General features: G+C 34.8%; 1 protein-coding gene across 7 annotated transcripts in view; it reads right to left on the reverse strand.

Annotated features, from left to right (window-relative positions):
- Positions 1 to 20,541, reverse strand: part of FRYL (FRY like transcription coactivator) — a 148,064-nt gene that overhangs the window by 2,446 nt on the left and 125,077 nt on the right. For 6 of the 7 annotated variants that reach the window (XM_083862234.1, XM_083862230.1, XM_083862229.1 and 3 more), the window contains 8 exons: positions 16,851 to 17,104; positions 14,552 to 14,759; positions 12,465 to 12,614; positions 10,059 to 10,157; positions 5,483 to 5,551; positions 2,169 to 2,186; positions 1,099 to 1,209; positions 113 to 309 (listed from right to left, as the gene is read on the reverse strand). In XM_083862234.1, the coding sequence (XP_083718360.1) occupies positions 113 to 309; positions 1,099 to 1,209; positions 2,169 to 2,186; positions 5,483 to 5,551; positions 10,059 to 10,157; positions 12,465 to 12,614; positions 14,552 to 14,759; positions 16,851 to 17,104 (1,106 nt within the window). The remainder of the gene's footprint in view (positions 1 to 112; positions 310 to 1,098; positions 1,210 to 2,168; positions 2,187 to 5,482; positions 5,552 to 10,058; positions 10,158 to 12,464; positions 12,615 to 14,551; positions 14,760 to 16,850; positions 17,105 to 20,541) is intronic. The other variant, XM_083862228.1, reaches the window with a different exon arrangement.

Below are 20,541 nucleotides of genomic sequence, written 5' to 3' on the forward strand. Positions count from 1 at the left end.
ACTTAAAAAAAAAAAAAAAAAAAAAAAAAAAGGAATAGTGCCTATCCCTGCTTTTAATTTAAAAAGGTCTATTAAGAAACTCAAGATCTGAAAGCAATCCTTAAAAACTTACCTGAAAGCCTTGACCTGTGCCACAGCTGATACAAACTCCTTGTTTCTCAGGGATTCAATGAGGGAGTGAATAGCTGTTTCTGTGCTAGCTTGGGAAGCCTCTGCAATTTCAGTTTCTTCTATACCACTGTCAGACACCGCCTCGGCCTCTTTCAGGCAGCTCTCCAAAAGAGCAAGTTCTTCAGACATGTTTATTACCTGAAAGAAGTATAAGTTATTTTTTCTAGTTTAAATGTATTTCAAGCCAAAATAATTTTCAGAAGATCAGGTTTTATTTTTTTTCTCCTCTATGCAATAATGAGAAATAGAAAAGAACACCCAAATATTTTCTGCAGTTGATTAAGTATACAGTTAATTTAACGGCTCAAGTGCGTCAATTATTTGGGCTTTCCCTGATGAAGTTTAACATCACATATGTACCACATGTCCACAGCTGAAAAACACCTTTTACTTCTGCAGTTACTACAACCAAAAAACAGGTGTCAGAGGTCTAGAATGCACTAGTAACAGTGCTTAGGATGGGGACTAAGGTTGCAGAGCAATTGAACGATGGCTGAAGTGACACAGTTAAATGAATCAGTTGGTAGAAAGTGATGGTGTTTGCTATAGGAAACACCAGGGCGATGGAAAGGGGCTTCATCACTGAGCTCTGCTGAGTGGAGTTGATGTGTCTTGATTGTAGCTTGATTAGAATACACCAGGAGTGCTACTGAAATACTTAAAATCCTCATCATTGGACTCCCTACATTACTGTCTTTTTATAAAGAGCTTCCAAGCTGTACAAAAATCAACGCAGATAATTGAACATCTCAGAAAATTCTTGTAAGCTCTACTTAAATATTTTATTAATTGGCTATAAAACAGTTGGAACCCTCCTCCGGTTTCTAAAAGGATGTCCCACTGATGAAAATGTTATCAAAATGTGTTTTAAATTGTATGCTTTTAAAATGTCAACAACTACTAGCTGAACAGCATGGTTTTCATTACCTCTGCTTCTTTTTTGATTGTTTTTACTTGACTGATGAGTTTGCAATAGGCTTGGAACAGAAGTAGCAACTGGAAATGCAACTTGTATAGCCTCCGACACAACTCCAGCTCCTACAAATGTAAACAACACTGTTATATTTAGAAGTGAAAGCCTCCTACTATTCAGTACAAGAGACAATAAATCACAACCTCAGTAAGTGTGCAAAATTAGAAGTAGTTAATTTGGCTACTAAAGAAATGGCAAAAATATTTAGAAGCTAACATACAATAAGCTAATGAAAAGCAGGTGAAAGCTTCATTCAGTTCTAGATTTACAATTAGCCTCTCACAGAGATTTAAAGTTCACTTTTTAATAAGTTACATTTCCAAGAAGTGGGGTGGAGTGGGATGTGAAGTGATTCAAAAGGCATTTTGAAATGTCTGGAACATGTCAAGATTTCATGTCTTAAAAACAAAAGTTTCATAGATCACATACTTTTATTGTTGATATTTTACTGTTTTAAATTTAAGGTCTAATATCCAAAAGAAGCAGTTGTACTCTGTAAGTATAAGATCCTTCATAACCATTAATATTTATATTGGAAGCACAGTATATAACCTGGCCCATAGCTTACACTGCCTGACAGAATAGGACAAGAGTAATTCCAGTCCTGGAGGCAAGAATGATGTTTTCTTTATAAAAGGTAGCCCTTATTTTGCTTTAGAAAACAACACATGATATATTCTTAAGGAAATGAAATAGCAGTATTAATTTACACACTATCTTGCTTCCATTTTTATGTCTTTAAAACACTAGTCGAAAGTGCAGACAGTGTTAAAACTGCTTCACATACAGACATAAAAGCTAGTGCTAATGGAATAACCTTTATAACATTCTACTAACTACAGGATCCTATTATCTACAAAGGACCAACAGTCTAATGAGTTAGATGATGCAAAATTGAAGCACACAGCATTTCTGTAATAGTCTAGGACAAGACATCATTATTTCACAAATGGACAAGACAGATAGAGACCAGTTTGGTGACTGGCATAGTTAAGTATTTGATAAATCAAGAACTGTCACTTACTGCTAGAATTTCCATTTGCTAAGCAAGAAGATGAGCAGGTCACAAAAATACAAAGAAAGAAAAAAGAGCAAGAATTAGTGCAGGAAATAATTTTAATTAGGGTAAAAGATGTCCCAGGTAAAATGGAGGAAGAAATACAAGCAACATGCTCCAAATACATCCTGAATACAAAAAATTAAGAGGCTGAATTTGACATAAAATTACTTGCTGCTATAACTAAAGATAAAAAGTATTGGCTTTGTTGTCCCACAGCATGAATAACACTCTTACAACTCTGTCTGGTCCTTATACATTGTGTAATCTGAAAGGTGCACAAATTTAAGGTAATCAAAATCAAGGACACTTAAATCTGAATATCTGTATAAAGCCTGTGCAAACTTGTTCTGTATCACAATAGTTTAAGCAAAAATAATGCATTTTAAACTTTGAGATGCAAAGTTAATTTGGATTCTGAATCAGATTTAAAATTCCTGACTTTGTTAAACTCAGTTGTCAACACCTCTGAGAGATTTCTGTAATGTAATTGCACTTGGTTTTTACAAGCCATTTCAGAAAAAATGTTTGGGGAAGAGGGATAGGGAGAGAGGCAGTCAGAAAATAGGTGTCACACTAGGGAGATGAAGTTCATCAACCTCTTGTGCTTTGTACAGCACTGAGCATATTAATGGCACTTAGGCATGGACAGTGGTCACAGCAAACCGAATCACAGAATCAGAATATCCTGAGCTGGAAGGGACCCACAAGGATCACTGAAGTCCAGCTCCTGGCCCTGCACAGGACAGCCCCACTGGAATCACACCACTTGCCTGAGAGCAAAACATACGAAGATGCAGTGGATGTCTGACTCCCAAAAGACAGAAGCAGCTGAGCTTTGCTAAGCACATAGTTATACATGATGTTATGGTAAGTTATATACTATGTGCTTCCCAGGTTATAAACATTGCATATTTCTGTACACTGCATGATTTTGTTCTGCAATCTGTGCTATTATATAGTCAGAACAATTAGTATTATTTCTGATGCACGGAGCACTGAAGACATAAGATCTTCAGAAATGCAGAGGTTAACATGACTTTGATGACTCATTTCAATGAAGCACAGAGAATCAGATTTTCAGAAATGGCAGGGTTAACTATTTAATAATTTTAGTCATTAAGTTCCAGTGTTCTTAAAGTCAAGTATCATTATTACGGTAAGCCGTAATTAATCCCTTTGCCCCAAACACACCTTGATAGCTACCTTCTAAAAATTCAGGAGAGATTTTCCTTTAAAAATGGCTTTGTACTGCTTCAGTGTCTTTCACATACGTGCTTACTTGAGAATGAATCTGATTTTTGTACCTGCCTGTCCTGTAGAAACATTCTAACCAGAGTCCAGATGCCTTCTTTCAGGCTTACGTGTACTAATAGCAAGAACTGAATAATTAGATTTACTTGCAAATCTGCTGGCAGTGCACAAGCCAGAACAGAATTAATCTCGCTATTCCTTAGCTGTATGGACCACAGTGCTAAAAATTAGTAAGAAAATCTTATTTGCGTTAGTAAATGAAATATATCTGTTTTCCTGAGCAAGACAACACTTACACATTTTTAGCCTTAACTGGTTGACTGCTTAGCCTTAGCAGCCCCACACTCCATTTACAAGGACTTTAAAAGAATTACCAGCATGCCACCCTTGCAGGCTAGGATTAAAAACCAAAATCAAAACAAGTCCTCACAAATAATAATCAGTTTAATTGGTTTCAAACTCCTTTTCAGAGGCTGTCTTCAAACCCTGCAGAAACAGGTAAGAACAGTCCAAACTGCCTTCCAGGGAAGGCAAGGATTCTCTCTGTATAAGCTATTAGAAAGCCTGCATGTTGCTTGTCTTCCATTTCTTAGTTTCCCCAGCTACACAGTAGGAACAGTGACATTTACCTTCATGGTGAGAATGGTTCTGTTCTAACAACTAAATGTTAGAACAAATTCTTGGTGTATGTAAACAAAATTATAAGTATGGACTGAAATACATAAATGCTGCTTTTTAATTAATATATATACAGTATTTACTGTATTGTAATAGCAAATGTTATCTATTTCTAAAGATATACCAGTCGGTATACAAAGATGTATCCTTAGTGTAAAATACACTAAAGTATATGTTCATAGGCAAGACAGAAGTCTTTGCAAATAGTAGCAAATTATTTTGCTAGTTTTGTATTACCTAAGCTTATTCAGTTGATTTTTTTTAAAATGTGCAACTTCAATGCAGTATAAAAATTAACATTATATTACCACATTTGTCACTACTCTAAAAATTCAGGTACATTTTGTGATTGAATTAAAACCTCCAAACATATAGGTGTATATATATGAAGAACAGCAAAAGAAAACTGCGTAAAAGAAGAAATAGTCCAAAGATACTGTAAACATTTCTGTTGCTGAAGACTACGTCATCAGCAGCAGAAACATGACCAAGTGCATCAACGAATAGTTCAACTCAATAAAAGAAATAAAATTCCTAATTTTTCAGCTTTGATTTGAGATTTTTGTCAAACTGTGATTGTGAAAAGCTAAGTTCATCTGCTGCCTGCAGTTCTTGCTTACATCTTTCACTGTCCTTACCACAGTACTTCAGATGGCAGATCCCTCGTGGCTACTAATGCTGGGTTTTGAATTTGCTTGTTTTACAGTATCAATATTATGCAGCTATTCTATTTTAAAAAACCCCAGTCCTAGCCCATTTTGGGAAAATCACCTATTATAGCAATTAGTAATATTAAACATAGATGAGTGCCATGTAAATACATACAAAATATTCAACTAATATTAATGGTTACTTAACCTATTGTTAGATGATATTCTGACAGAAGTGTTTAATGAGCTTTTTGATGCACTGCTATGTTACTCCCTATTACTTCTCACCCAAATATTGGCTCCAGAAAGATCTTATGTAGTTCTATAGTACTAAATATATTAAATTCAACAGAAGTTTTTGAGTAGACAGTGTATCTGAGCATATAACCAGAATTTTAATCTTTTTTCATTCTAGAAAGAGCAGCAGAAAAGCAGACTTGCTGGTACACAGATGGTATCTAGTCTGCTTATCTACTCAGTGTTATTAAGTCTAGAACCCAAGACAGATTGCCAGCTTTTATTAAGAAGACCCATTTTTATTGCCAGTTAATGAGACTCTGAGTTTCCAGAAGATAGGATGATAACTGAAATGAAAAGCTTCTCATTCATTTGTAATCTCTCTACAAATATTGGAACTTTTGTGCAATAAAGATGATTTTTAATCTCATATCCTGAGACTCACATATGACATACACCTACCTGGGCATCTGTGTTAGTCCCATGAATGCCATCATCAGTACCAAATGTCCTTTTGCAGTCTTCTAGCCACTGCAAAATAAATATAGACAAGACTGAACATCTTCTGAAATAGCAAATTGAAGACTGTGCTAAAACTGCTTAAGACACTTTGTCTTGTGCATTCTTGGATAACGTAAGAAATTGTGGTATGAAATCAATTGTTTACCAATGTTGTTTGCAGTGATGATACCCACTCTGATATATCATTTTGTAGCTTTTATTTCCTGTAGCCTTCATACACTTCAGCATTACTATTAAGCCATGATTGACTTGATACTGTTACAGGAAAATATATGAGAGGGTGGAAGCAGAAACATCTCTCTACTTTCTGCACAAGGTTTACACCAATGTGATTTATCAGCCTTTAAAGTATAGCACTAATTCACATTAGAGAATAAGCCTGTTATATTTCTTGGGACTATTTGAGAAACAGAAGGAAATAGAGCTCTCCTGTGTAAGTAGATGTAAGTGCAGGTTTACAGGATAGAATAAAAACCCCCAAATTCTCCAGTGGGAATTTAGTATCACCTCCATTTCATACAAGCCAAGGAGATGGGAGTATTCTTGCATTACACAATGTAAACCTCCAGGTTCCACTCAGGGCTGCATTTAACTCCAGTTCCTATAGCAGACAACAAGTTCATTCATTTCAGTGGGCAGTCTCTTTTTCTACCTTAAACCAACCATGCAAATTTCTCAAAAAAGAACCTCCACGTGTATTGGCATTCACATGAATATCTTGTTACTATAAAGCATTTATAGAATCAAATATGGGGTTTTTGGACAATACAACCTGATTGCTACAGTGCATACAACTGCAAGCATGGGTATTACTGAAATGGGAATGCATCATGTTGAGATAAAATGCATACTTTCATCTGAAATGAAGACTAGGCTCTATATATTCACGGAAGAATCATTTTGCATACTGTGTGTATTTGGTATCTTGAATCTCAGGGGGAATCTTGGTGACCTTTTTCTAACCTTTGTCTGATGCAAGAAAAAGAAAAATGTGATTTCCCATCTGCTCAATTTAATAAAGGTTACTTAGTGAATTAACTAGGCCTGTGTGCTCATCAAGAGGAGAAATGGAATTCTCTGAACATCGAAGTGTCAGTTTCAATTAGTGACATGGATACCAACATCCACAGCAAATCTCATTTTTCTTTTTATCAGACAACCTCCATCAGGAACCACGGAATAGGTTTGCACTGCAACAGACAGCATCAGCAATTGGGAAGCTAGTATTTCTTTTCACACACTGCCCTTTTAAGATATTTTTTAAAATCTTAGAACCAGTCTGAATAAAGGGTGTGTCTAGAATACTGTTTGTATAAGCTTTTATTTTCTATTACATTTATGTGATTCAGTATCTTTATCCCTAATGAAGTCCAAGCAGTCCCCTTGCAAGAAAATAGAACAATTGCTTCAAAAAGGTGACAAAATTAATTTATGCAGAATTTTTACAGAATATCTGTTCAGCATGGTAGAAAGATCTATTTTTTTTTCTTTGGGAATAGTGTGACAGAATAATCTTATTTAAGTGTTTACTTTGTATCAATTCATGTTTTCTCCATGTATCTCCTACAAAGTGTTGATGAAAACACAACACAGTGAAGTCTGGCATCGGTCTTGGTCATAGCACAGGTTGGTTTGCTGGATTAAACAGACATGCTAAACAGCCTATACTATAGGTACATTTCTGTCTTATCTTGGTGCATAGGTAAGAGTTCCAAGCAACTGTAGCCCAAGCCTTTTACTTTTCAATTTTATTCATGTGAATGACTGTTCACCACACAGCACTGAGAGTGACAAACATCATCTATTAGGATACAGTTTAAACAACAATTTTTCATTAAAGAAATTAACATACAGATTCTTCCAGTGGTTGAACTAGATGAACATGCAAATTAAATTTATTTAAATATCTGTTAATTTTTATTTACTTTATCATACAATAGCCCAACCATTTAATTTGGTCATTTTTCTGTGTGTTTCTATGAAAAAAACCAATGGTCTTCAATGACTCGATTAAGCATTTTGCCTTAATACTCTCATATTTAATAGGATACATAGCACAGCTGTGTGTAACAACAGAAATTCAGATCTTACTTGAGGAAGACTTGTTCTTTCTATCATTCCCTATACTCTGTTTAAGAGGACACAGTAAGAAAACAATAAAACATATATCTAAGACGTAGCTTAGAAGATTCTTAGTTTACATTTAATATAAAATATACCTTAGAAAAAGAGGGCTAACAGCTAAAGAAATACTTCTAAAATGTTTTAGGAAAATCAATTGAGATAGTCACTACTTCTAAATTAACCTGCTCAATAACCGCTTAAATAATGCACTAAATTGTCTAAATGATGTGCTACCAAGAGTCAGAGATGACTGGTCAAAGCTAAAAGTTTCTTCTTTCTCAGTACTGCTTATTTTTATTTATAAATTTTTAAATAAAATTAAAACCCTGACAAAATGCTCTCAGTTGTTTCAGAGTAATTCCTTTAACCCTGTGAACCTTCTTCCTGCTCCAGTCACTCACAAATCTGTGGCAGAAGACAGGCTGACCACAGAAACATGTTACTGAACTGCATTTTTGACAGAAAAAACAATTCCTTCACTATGATATAATGACAGAGGCCATCAAAGTGATACTTGTATTTGTTTACCTAGTAAAATAAAATACAAAGAAGTTCTTAATATCCAGCATGGATTTATGTCAATATGAAATGTGGCAGTGCAAAATTAGATAATAATACCTTTAGTGAATTCATGGCCATCTGAAAGGGATGTAATTTTAATTCGTTATACTTTGAAAAATCAACAAACCAGTACCACTGGTTATTGATATGATAAACTAGGCTAAATGGGGAATTGATATAAAATTCCTCCATGTTTGGACAGTCATCATTCTAATTGTACACACACGAGTCCCTTTTTACCCTGTCACAAATCTTCCTGTCTGACCATGGGGCAAATCAGTTACACCCTCTGTGCCTCAGGGCTCTCTCTAAAAGGAGGAATGAAATACATTATGCTCTCATAGGAGTGCTGATAGCATTATGCATTGGAGATTGCCAGACATTAAATATTACATCAAGTAAAATAATCATTAGATAAGCACTTTGTTTCTGATTAAGCCTACATGGCAAAATGTAGCTCATTATATTAGATCAAATAAATTGCTATTACCACAGAGCAGGGCAAACAAATGCAGCAACTCTCCAGCAGAAATACTGGTCTGGATCCTGCCAAGAGTTTATCTACATTAACAGTGCTGTGGGGCATACTTCAGCATTGGTTTCAAGGAAACCACATTTCTTTTGAGATCCTTTCCACAAAAAAGTGCATGTCTGGTCTATTCAACAGATGAGCTGTCAGCAATCTTTGCAAGGCAAAGGCCATAATTTCCTAATAAACTCAGCATGATCAAGAAATATGGAGCCACTTATGCTGCAAAATACAGCCTGCCAAGGCATCATGCCCTGAATTCTGGTTCTGTTTTGTGTCACTCAGACTTGCCTATACTGCCATTGTCATGGCCTCACAGGCGGCTGAGATCAGTCAAATTCAGTATGTTCCATTTTCCTAGGAATCATCTCTACAACGAAAACCCCATATAGTCTCTTTCTCCCTCTATTTGAAAAATTGATCTGTGTTTTCTTTTGGCTCTTAAAATACAAATCTTTCCTGTGTTAGTTTTCTGATGTTAGTAGCTCACTTTCTGAACTTCACACACAGGTTCACAAAACCAAATACAGAGGCCCTTGGTACAGAAATTTTCAACTTCTAAACTGCATTTCTTTGGAAAAAGGATATAATCACTAACATATACCTTGCAAACTAAACTGCATTATTCTAAACAACACATAAACATCATCCTCAATGAGATCGAGCTGTAAGATGAGCCCTAAATTTACAGCTCTGTGTGACACAGCTGTATAGCTGCCATTACTGTCAGTGGAGATTCAGTCACCAAAACGAAGTCTAAAGAACTATTCAGCTAAACAAGTCAGTATCTGTATTAGGATAAAAATGCATTGCTTTCTTGATTCCTTTTAATATATTGACCTAATCCTTGAATACTATGGGTGTTAACACACTTGGAATTCCATAAAGACAGTTATCTGTAAATGTCTTAATCTGGAGGTGAATTGCTAGTTTAATAAAATGAGCAGAATATAACTTAAAAAACCCATTATTTATTGATATTCATTTTAGAAATACTTGAATATTTTTAAAAGAAGACTTTTAGATTAGTAATGTGCTTTCCCCACTGTTAGTGGATTCGTGCAGTGTTATATATTAAAAATCAATTTCAGAAATATGTGCAACAAAAATGAATTACACATAAGAAAACCCCCCTCAGGTTCAGATTATACACATAGAATAGTAGTAAAAAAACCCAGGATTTTATTTCTGAAGTGTTTTCCCAAAGTTTACCTTTAATGCCTGTGATGAGACATAAGGACCTGCAACATTTTCTTGATGAGTAGGTTCTAATATTTTTGTTTTGAGATATAAGAGACTCACCTGTTCTGCTGCCTCTCTTTTGACATTATAGGTATCCAAGTGTTCTTGGAGCTCTAGAACACTGAACTTCAATGTTTCTAGCAGGCCACAAGAAAGTAGCTGGAAGTAAAAGCAATCAAACTTTGTAGTCATGTAACATCTGACTATAATCCATACAGTCTAATATCTAAATTACATAATACAGAATCCCATATTCACATTTGGAAAAACAAACAAATTAGAATTAGCTGGGCACGTCATTTGTGACACCTTTGAGTAAGTTAACACATGTAGCTCTACCATTTCAATCAGTGAACAACAGTTTTGATTCCAAAATAAGACCTAGTACCTAGTTAACGTGTGAAAGAGAAATTTCAAAGCAATTTTTAGATCTTTTATTATGAAGAATAATATTTGATACGCACACATCCCACTAGTGTAAATAGAACAGCCTGTAGATGGAAGGAAAGGATTGCTGGATTGCTCCTGTAGCAACCTAAGGAGGGTTACTTGCCCTTCTCTATATAAAAACTATGCCACCAGAAAAGGCTGGAAACAGGACTTTGTCAAAGCAGGAACCACTGGATATTTGAAGAATTTTCTACTATTAATGACTGCCTCTTTTAACATGGTTTTAGAATCTCTTTTCCCCTCAGGGACTGCTACTTCAGCTTTCTTCCACACCTTTTTTCCCTGTAGTTTTATTTTCACTTAGGTTTTTTTATTAGTCCTTCTCCTGACACTTCCAGTAATAAACATCTCTAACATGATGTTTCCTCCCTCACACTGGTCAGTCCTTGCACACATTAAAAACTCTGTACTTTATCAGTGAGAATTCATTTGCAAAACAGGTTCATTTAATTTTAATTATTAGGAAAGATTTATTTCTAGAATATTTGTCAATATAATAACACTAGTGTGTATGTCCATGTATACATGCAAGTATTTGTGTACTATATTTATTAATATCCTTTTTATATTTATGTTTATATAGATTTGCTTTTTTATTTTAAAATACACATGGTGTTTTAGTTAGACACTAGTGTAACTTTTCTTGTGGCTTCTTATCTTAAAGAATTATTTTTTTTAATAAATTTCTACTGCTTTAAAGTAGAAACAAAAAACATTACAGGCATTACAGGTGGTGCCCTTGAAATGCACTATCTATCATGCTTTTTTGGTTCTCATATTCTTAAGTGAGAGCTTAAGAGTTTCCCCTTAGTACCAGGGGAAAAAAGCAGGTCAGGAGAAGTGTCTCACACTGGGTGTCAAGCCAAAAGATCCATCTACCACAGCCCTGCAGCTGACAATGTCTAATGGCAGTTGTTTGAAGAAGGGCAAATGTGGTGATCCACCTGCCCCAGAGTCCTTTCCTAGCCTCTGACAACACATTGTTCTGCATATTTAAAGGATCTGTCCAGGGCTTCCATGAATTTCCATAGTGGCTTTTTGAAAACATGAATGGACACCATAAAAAGTGACCACATTCCACAGTTTGATTATATATCACATGAAGGACCTTGGTCCTGTACATTTTGTAAGGCACTACTAGCTTAATTTGATCACCCTTAACATGAATTAAGACAAAAAAAGTCTTAATCACTTATCCATGATAAGACATCTGTAGACAGATTTATCCTCTAAAGGGCTAAAAATCCTAGCCTACATACTCATACCTTACATGTACATATTTCATCATCCTTGTGATCTTTCTTTAATCTTTTCCAGTGCTACTACCTTTGCTCTGAGAGCAGGGGATCAAAACTGCCCTCAAAATTCAGAATGTAGGTATACTGGGAATATGTATATTAACTCAGTGATGCTTTCCTGTTTTGCTTGATAATTCTAGCACAGGGTTTGTTTTTTTTTGACTGCTGTTGAACATTGAGCTGACTTCTTGGATTAGTATCTATTATAAGCAGAATTCCAACTTGCAAGGCAACAAATAATTCAAAGTCTTCTCATTGTATGTTTGTAGTGAGAATGTTCTTTTCATGCATCACTAAATACATACATAAAACAATATAATATAAAAAGGCAAAGTTGTAAAGTAGTCTTCCTTTTTCTTACCTGTGCAGAGTACATAGAATAAATACGAACAAGCAGGAAAGGTAAAGAGAAGTAAGGGAATTGAAGTGATATCTACTATCGGTAAGTTTCCTTACTGTTCACTGTTACAGCTGGAGCCTATTTTTTGAGAAAATGCATTTCTCATTTTGGTTTCCAATGTTTATGATACACAGTGGCCATTTAAGATTTTAATTCCCTTCTGATTTCAAAGATTCTGATCTGATCCCTTCAGATTTCTGATTTCTTTTTTTTCCACATATTAAAACACCATTTTGTATGTTACGTGAAATGTTTAAGCAGGCAGATATTCCAACATGCACGTTTGAGATTCTCATTGTGCAAGTTTGAGATTCTTACCGTTTCCGCATCCACAAAGACTGTGGGACATTCTGAACATAACATCATCACTTCCAGAGAACTTCTGAACTTTGTTCCAATGCGCTGCAGACTTTCACCAAGAAAGCTGACTGAATCATTTGTTATAGATACGAACTTTCTTTGAATAGTCTAGAAGTCAAATCAGAAAAACATTTACTTTACATTGTGTTTTACTACTCTTCTGGGTTTTTAGATAAGAATTTCAGAGCAAATTTCCATCACACTATATTTTTTCATTAAATGAGAAACTAATATGTTATTTTCTCTGCATATTTATGTGAATTTAGCTCTAGAAAATGCAATAAATCAATAAAACCAGCCAGTATCTATAAAGACAATTACTCTTTTCACATCTAGGCCTCTATCCTCAGTATAGGTGGATGAATACTACTGCCATTATGCAGTACAGATAGTTCAATTTATTTTCATGTGTTTGGGTTGCAGAAAATTAGGGTTTTATGAGTCAGCGTGTGACCTGCATAGCACGATTTCTGTCCAAAACTGCCACCTGCAGGATTTCCACCTTCTTCAAAAATCAGTCTTGAGTTTATCATGTTTGATTATGCAGACAGCTTAGCCTAATGTAACACTGCACTCTGCTATGTATTATTTCATTAATCCTGGAAATTACATGTAGAATAAAACTATTAAAGATTATACAGATACCTGGAAAGTTAAACACAGGAAGAAGGAGCCAGAAGGCAAAATGGAAAGATCCAGTCAAACAAGGCCTCCTGAGTATCATTTGATCATTTTAACCCTCTTCTGTACCCAGTAACAACACCTCAGGAATATTTTTTACCATGCTTTGAACCCTGTCTTGCTATTGTGCAGAATATCCAACTTTCCAAGTGTTAAGCCAAGTTTCATCCTTCTTCCTAGCTCCCCCTTTTTACCCTCATTTTACCACTTTCAGGAAATGAATGAATGTGTGAAAACCGACTGCAGCAAAGCTTTGGTATAACAGAGCGAAACCAAATCCCTGATGTCTAGATGAAGCATAAAGACAAAAACAGAAATTTCATGACACTGTGGCCATGAAATTGGTTCAACATAAAATGGAAAATGGGTATAGATATGCAAACAAATTATTCCATGGGAAAGGCAGAGTATGAATTCTTCGCATCTAAGTTACTGCCCATACACATGGGACAAAATATGTGCTAGTGTGGGTCTTTCACAGTGAAATTTATTATGATATGCTCAACAGCAAGTAAAATTAATATTAGAGATACAAGAAAGGACTGGAGCCATAAGGTCTTGTCTTGAATAGTCTCTTGGCACATTTGGCATGTTGCCTATACATAAAATGAATTAATTATACTCATTTTGCCCCAGAGGAATTTGAAAAGAAGCATTACTCTTAAAATGTAAAAAACTCATCCCCTACATATACGGAGGAGAGAGCTAGAAAAATTAAGTCATAGGCATTTTGTGTTGGACAGCAGATCTATGAAGTAAATATAGTTCAAGAGAGGCATTTGAAACATCCAGCTCCAGTGGATCTCCTGGTGTTTCAATTACTTCTCTGCAGAAAGAAACTCTTTTCTCAAAAGCCAGGTACAAGATAAATTCATTAATGTTTGTCATGCTGTGATCCCAAAATAATGACTCCCACAAAAAAAAAAAAAAACCAAAAAAACAACCAACCAACCAAACAAAAACAAACAAAAAACAACCCCACAAAAAACCCAAGAGAAAGAAATTAATTCTGTAATCATCACAGAACCTGAGTGATGTTCAGAATATAAAAGAAGGGACATGACCTGAACTAAGAGCTTACAAGAAACACTGAAGTGAGGTTTTTTTTCAGCTTTTCTTAATTTCAATTTATTTTCTGAGCAAGTTCACTCTTAGGCAATCAACACAGCAGATATCCTAAGGAAAACAGTGTATGAAAATGTAACATTCCTTTAGCAATATGTTTTTCTGGCCTGCTTTTGATTTGCTTTCTAAAGCTTCTTGCTACCCTAATCTTGTGGCTTTTGCAGTTTCAAGGGGAAGAATAGTATTAGAAGTAGGAGGGAAGGATTTCAGATGAGCAATCACACAGAGAATTCACTGACCTGAAACAATCTTGAGAAGACATGAAATGTATAGACAGCACAAGATCCATCTGTATCTGACAGCATTTGATTGACGTGGCAGCGCCAGGCTTGCTCTTCGTCATCGTATGCCACTGGCTGGAAAGCTGCCAATATGGCAGAAAGAAATGGAGAAGGAGGAGGGGAAGTTTGCACTTCTGGGAAACCATCCTGTTCATCTTCATCTTGGCTACAAATAATAAATGACAGAAATTACCTCCTCAGCAAATGTTTTAGGATAAAAACACCTTCATTTTGGCAAGAAGGAAAAAAAAAAGAATTTTGAATTCAGAATAGCATTTTGTAAAATAAATAACAGATCAACTAAGGTAACTATGAACCAAGAAAAGAGTGAACAATCAAAAACTTTTGCTAGTGCAATATATTAAAAATTCCTTATACTCTCCAAAATTTACTGCTGCATGTCAGTTCTACACAGAACTACAGACAAAGAGCTAGGTATATACAGCACTATATATACAGATACCACTTAGAAACAGGATTTTTTTCTTGCCCCTGATAACTGAAGTAACAGCCTGTTCTTCAAATTTTTATTGATCTGAACAGATGGTCCACCAATATCTGTAATAAGTTTTAGCCTTCCTTAAGGGAAGCACAAGAGCGCATTTAGCAATGTAATAGTGCTTTATAACTGTCTTAAGTAACATAAGCAAATAGAGATAGATCAAAACACTTTCATTTTTATGGGCAATCAGTTTAACGGGCCTTTGTTAACAGAGCAGTCTGCTGTCATACTTTCCATTAGGCACCAAACATCCAATAAAAATATCAAACTATAAATTAGTCAATGCTACTACTTCCAATCATTAAAATAATGATTAACTTAAAATATTCTGTATTACAAAGGATGATACCTTTTGACATTTCTTCTTGTATAACTGTATGTAGGCAGCACAAATATGTGTAGGAGGATTCCAAGTATACAGACAGTTTATTAAAATAATCTTTTAAATCACATACAGTTCTTCTCTATGACAACTGCCTCATCCACAGCAGCATTAAGTACATCTTAAACATAAATTAAATGTGTCTTAAACAGGAATTATGGGTGCTGGTTTTAGATACCTTCATTTTAATAGAACAAAGCTCAAAAGCTAAGACAAATCCCTTTTGATTATCATCTGTAAGCAAAGTTTCAAAAAGGATTTTCAGATATTTCCTAACTAGCATACCAACCCTATCACCTCTGTCACTCTTTAGACTAGAGCTATGGGTTTTCATTTGCTTTCTTAGTGTAAATAAAATAAAACCTTGAGAGATTGTTCAGTTGCAAATGAGGAACTAAACTGCTCTTAACTGGTACCAGCCTTGAATTCTCACAAGGCATAGTGCAGGTCACGTGTGGGAATCACAAGAGTCAAGCTTCTCTGCCTCTCCCAGTAAAACCTTCTCGAACAACTTCCTTTATATCTCCTGTTGCGTTCTTTTCTGAAAAAGCCTCAAGAGATCTCTCTGAAAGAACAGGTTTATGTTCCTATATATCTCAAGTCTCTCTGTTATTCAATGTAAACTTCTGAACAAATTTTAAATATGAACAAGCCAATGAAAATTTTGGATTTTTTTTTTTTTGTTTGTTTGATTTGTGGGTTATATTTGTTTGGGGTTTCTTGTTCTTTTTCTTTCCTTCTTAGACTGTTACTTCCAGGGGACTTAAGAGTTTCACTTTAAATATGACTCAACCAGCTAGGACTAACTTTAACTTTTTCTCTCAATAGTTATTTTTGCTCTCCATATTAAAATGAAAAAAATGTTACTTTAGTTTAAGATCTCTTAGAAATATACAGGAGACTTACGAGCCTCAATAATGAAAATAACCCTTGAGCAAATTCAAAGACAAACTGACCTGACTTCTACAGGAGCTTTGATTAAAAAAAAATTAACATTTTTCCCTGTGTTTTTCATGTCTTTGGGTGCTGCTGTAAGTCAGAGCAGTTCAAAAGCTTTTCTGTTATACTGTTTGCAGCTGATTTTTCACATTTCTGTGGTACTGATGGTGAAGAAAACTGCCAATTTCTTTTATTCAATTCATATTTTCCTGCACAACTCTTTTCCTTGTACCAGAAACAATTGCTGAAAAAAGTATTGAGTTTAGTTGCTATAACAGGCAAAGCTGATCAAACATTATTTCAGATATGCAAACCATCGTTTTAATATTTCTGTATGATGGGATTAATGGAAATTTCTGTACCATAGAAAAGCCTGTTTGATAATGCACTGATAACATGTAACTTCTGTTACTTATAACCAGTATTAATCTTACCTAGATAAACCAGAGAAGTCAGCTTCTTCTTCTTCACATCTCTCATCTAGCTCTTTCAAAGCAAGAGTGACATCCTCTTCACAGACAGATTCAGAATAGCTTTCAGGAGCTGCTGCCTCTACCAGTTCTGGGGTCTCTTCCAACTCCAGAGATTCGTGACAGACCAGACAATCTTGCTGCTCATGTAGTAGGTACGACCCAGTGTCTTCACTAGCAGTGCTAACCTGTTCATCCCTTACTGCTGAACTGCCTTCCTGTGAATCACACAGCCTTTCATTAATATTACTGTCAGGACCTACGTATTCTTAGCAGTTTTTATTATGGTAAAATAACAGTTATAAAAGATTATTTACAAATATTTACTTTAACTATTCAAGTCTTTGGCTCACACAGTTTTATTTGAGCAATGACAGGCAGCCTATTTATAATGTTCCTAACTTTTGGCAAACATAAATATCCTAGAATGTGACTTATTTAGAGCAAATACAATTTCTCAAATGCATTTAATTGAATCTGTTAGAGAATACTGATAGAAAAATATGCAAACAGCTTCAAACTTAATGAGATCAAACAAACCCAAGACTTTAATATTTTACTTTTCTAGGTAAAGATCAAAATGACTGCCTCATGCTTGCCTTTGGAATCTAGAGAAGTACCAGAATATTTCTTGTTCTTCCCGCTCTCCATTTTAATACATTTCTAAAGCATAACTACTTAGCAACAGTGTAATAGATAAACAGTGGAAAAGGGACATTCCACTGTTTTTATTATTTTGCCATTACTGCTAATATGGGCATCTTTAAGGGTTTTACCCTGGATCTCTAAACATAGGCTTTCATTAACAGACAATTACAGAGAGAATAATTAAACTCAAGTAGGTAATATTAGAATGACCCTTTCTCCCTTCCTCCATAAGCATTATTATATTCATTAACATCACTATATTGAACAGACATATTAAGATTCAGTTAATTTATGATGAATTAATTTGAAACCTTTATATTGGATTTCTCTGTGGAATAAAAATAACACTGCTATTTCCTAACAGCACAAATTATCACATATTTTCATTCTTAGGATGCTGGTCTTCCCCTGCTGGCATATCCAAAACTGGTCAAGGAACCTTTGGACAGTCTCTAAGTATACACATCATTTCATGGTTTTCATCAGTTGAAACAGATCCTCTGACAGATTAAATAACTGTACACAAATTAGAAAAGACAATTCAGCTTTAAACAGAACCACACCATTTTGTTTCACAGTGATCCTTACCAATGGTATTTCTATGGTATTTCTCAATGTGACACTGCTGCCATTTGACACAGCTAGTGACTTCACTCTTTATGCCTGTTTTGTTAAAGTAAAATCTGGAACTTTATTCACAGAGGAGAAATTTTGTCCTACCAATCTTCTGAGGTACATGAGAATGCAGGACATTTTCACCAAACCTCAACAAAATAATCTGGATTGAACCAATGGTCCATTTCTGTTATAGATGTTAACACAGGATACAGAGTTGCACTGATTATGACTGGTAAAGGTACATATGAGAGATACACTTTTTGAAAATATGCTTATTATTAGTTAATAAATGTTTAAGTCTTCATAGTGCCATGACTTCTGATTTAGTTCTTAGTCTGTCATTGGACGTTACTACCAGTATGAATACTCTTAAAGCATCTTAAAAAGCTGATTTATATAGTTATATGGTTACCAATGCCACAGAACCTTAGGAAAATTAATTCTAGTAAACCACTCCTTCACAATTCTACAATGCAAGTGAGCAAAATAGAGAATAATTTTAGTCAGAAACTTTCATATACATAAGCTTGTAGAACTTATTTTTGAACAAAATTATTCTTCTCAGATAAGTAAATTCTTAACTGGAATGTGAAATATATATCGTTTTTTGCATTTTCTGGGAATCAGCCAAATACATTTAAGTAAACTATTAATTTAAATACAGCACCTCTACAAGACAAACAAGGAGCTCAACTCATCTAACCAGCACAGTAATGTTTATGAAAAATGGTTTCAATTTTTCCTACATTGTCTTAGGTAAACTTTGATATATACTTATTATATTAAAAAAATTTTGATAACTGACAGTTGGCATACAATGAAATGCTTGTACTGAAAGAGTTTTATATATATATATATTAAGTACAGGAGCACAGGGAAAAAACCACTGTCCTATGCTACAAGTTGTACAGTGTAAATATTCGCAACAAAATCAGTTTTACTGGCTTCATAAATATTTTGAGATGAGTCAATAGTTAGTGTGCACATTTTCAAGCTCATTCTGGTAAGAGGCATAAAGCCAGCTCAGTTTTTGAGCAATGAAATCCAACCAGATAGCTAAGTCTTGTAGAGTAATAACTTTTGAGTGTTTGAATTGTGCTTGAAGAAACCTATGCATTTGTCCAAATCTCATATTCTAACAAGCACAAAATAAACCTGAAACACATCGTATCTAGTAAATGCATTTATATGCACTTGCAGTATTTTTTTTCATATATGTGGCAATTTGCTCTGAATGCTGCCTAGTCGTGGAATTATTTTATAGCCCAGTTCAAATGTTCTCAATATTTTAAAACTACAATGGTGCTTTTTTGTGTGAATATTTTCACCTATATTATAGCAGTATAGTGATTTCAAAAAGGGAACTGCAGAAGAACAATGAATTCTAAGGGCAGTCTCAGAAAGAACTATGAAAATGTAAAAAATAGTTACAGCTGAGGATGTACCACGTGCCAACAATGGAGAAGGCAAAAGTTTTATTGTGGTGAATTTCATTCTATAAAATTCCAGCCTACATGCCACTTCTTGCTTCAGAAATCTTAACATAAAGCATCTATCTTGTATGCAAAAAAGGTCACCCAGATTAAGAGTTCTTCCTCAAACAAAATTCTATTTGAGGAAAAAAGCATGTTGTAGATGAGCACAAGAAGTGACAATTTGTTTGACAGTCTAAGCACAGGTGTTCTGCAACAGCTGAGACAACTTGTCTACAGCAGTATAATGAAACATTTTTTTAAGAAAACACATGGATAATCATAATATGAAAATACAAAAATGTGGGAGAAAGCACTTGATAAGGGTCACAATATTACACCTTTAAAAGGTGAGGATTTTGTCACAGGAAATCAGCCACTCTCCCTTTATTGTACTCTTTTGTTCTTACAGTTTTCTTCATTAAATATTAACTATATCTGTGGTCTGCCTGTTAGGAAGAGCAATTTTTCTGGTAGCAAACAGGTGAACTAGAGCCTTCAGAAACTTGAACTAGCCCAGTCACTTAACTAGTCAGTAGATTATATAAACCAGGCTAGCTGAAGACTCACTTTTAAGTGTCAACAGTGCACTCACTGGTTAGTCAAATGCACAGAGGAATGGCTTGATTTTCTGGAATACTCAATAAAGCTGCATGTATACTTTAAGATGGGATTAGCTAACATTAGGCAACTAAAAATAAGATTGCCAGTAGCATAAACAATTTCAAATTAAGGGACAAAAAGTCCACCTAAACCAAGCCACTTGGAGAAAAATTGTAGCAGATGAGAGTTTGTTTTAAATTAGGGGTGTCTTTTTAACTTTTAAATTATTCAAACATTTGAAAACACAATAAACTGAAGTACTCACAGATTTGCAGGCGGCCATTAGCTTGAAATCTCAGTCCACAGGGGCCTTT

This window comes from Zosterops lateralis (genome assembly GCF_965231275.1).
Source record: "Zosterops lateralis genome assembly, chromosome: 5".
NCBI lineage: Eukaryota > Metazoa > Chordata > Aves > Passeriformes > Zosteropidae > Zosterops > Zosterops lateralis.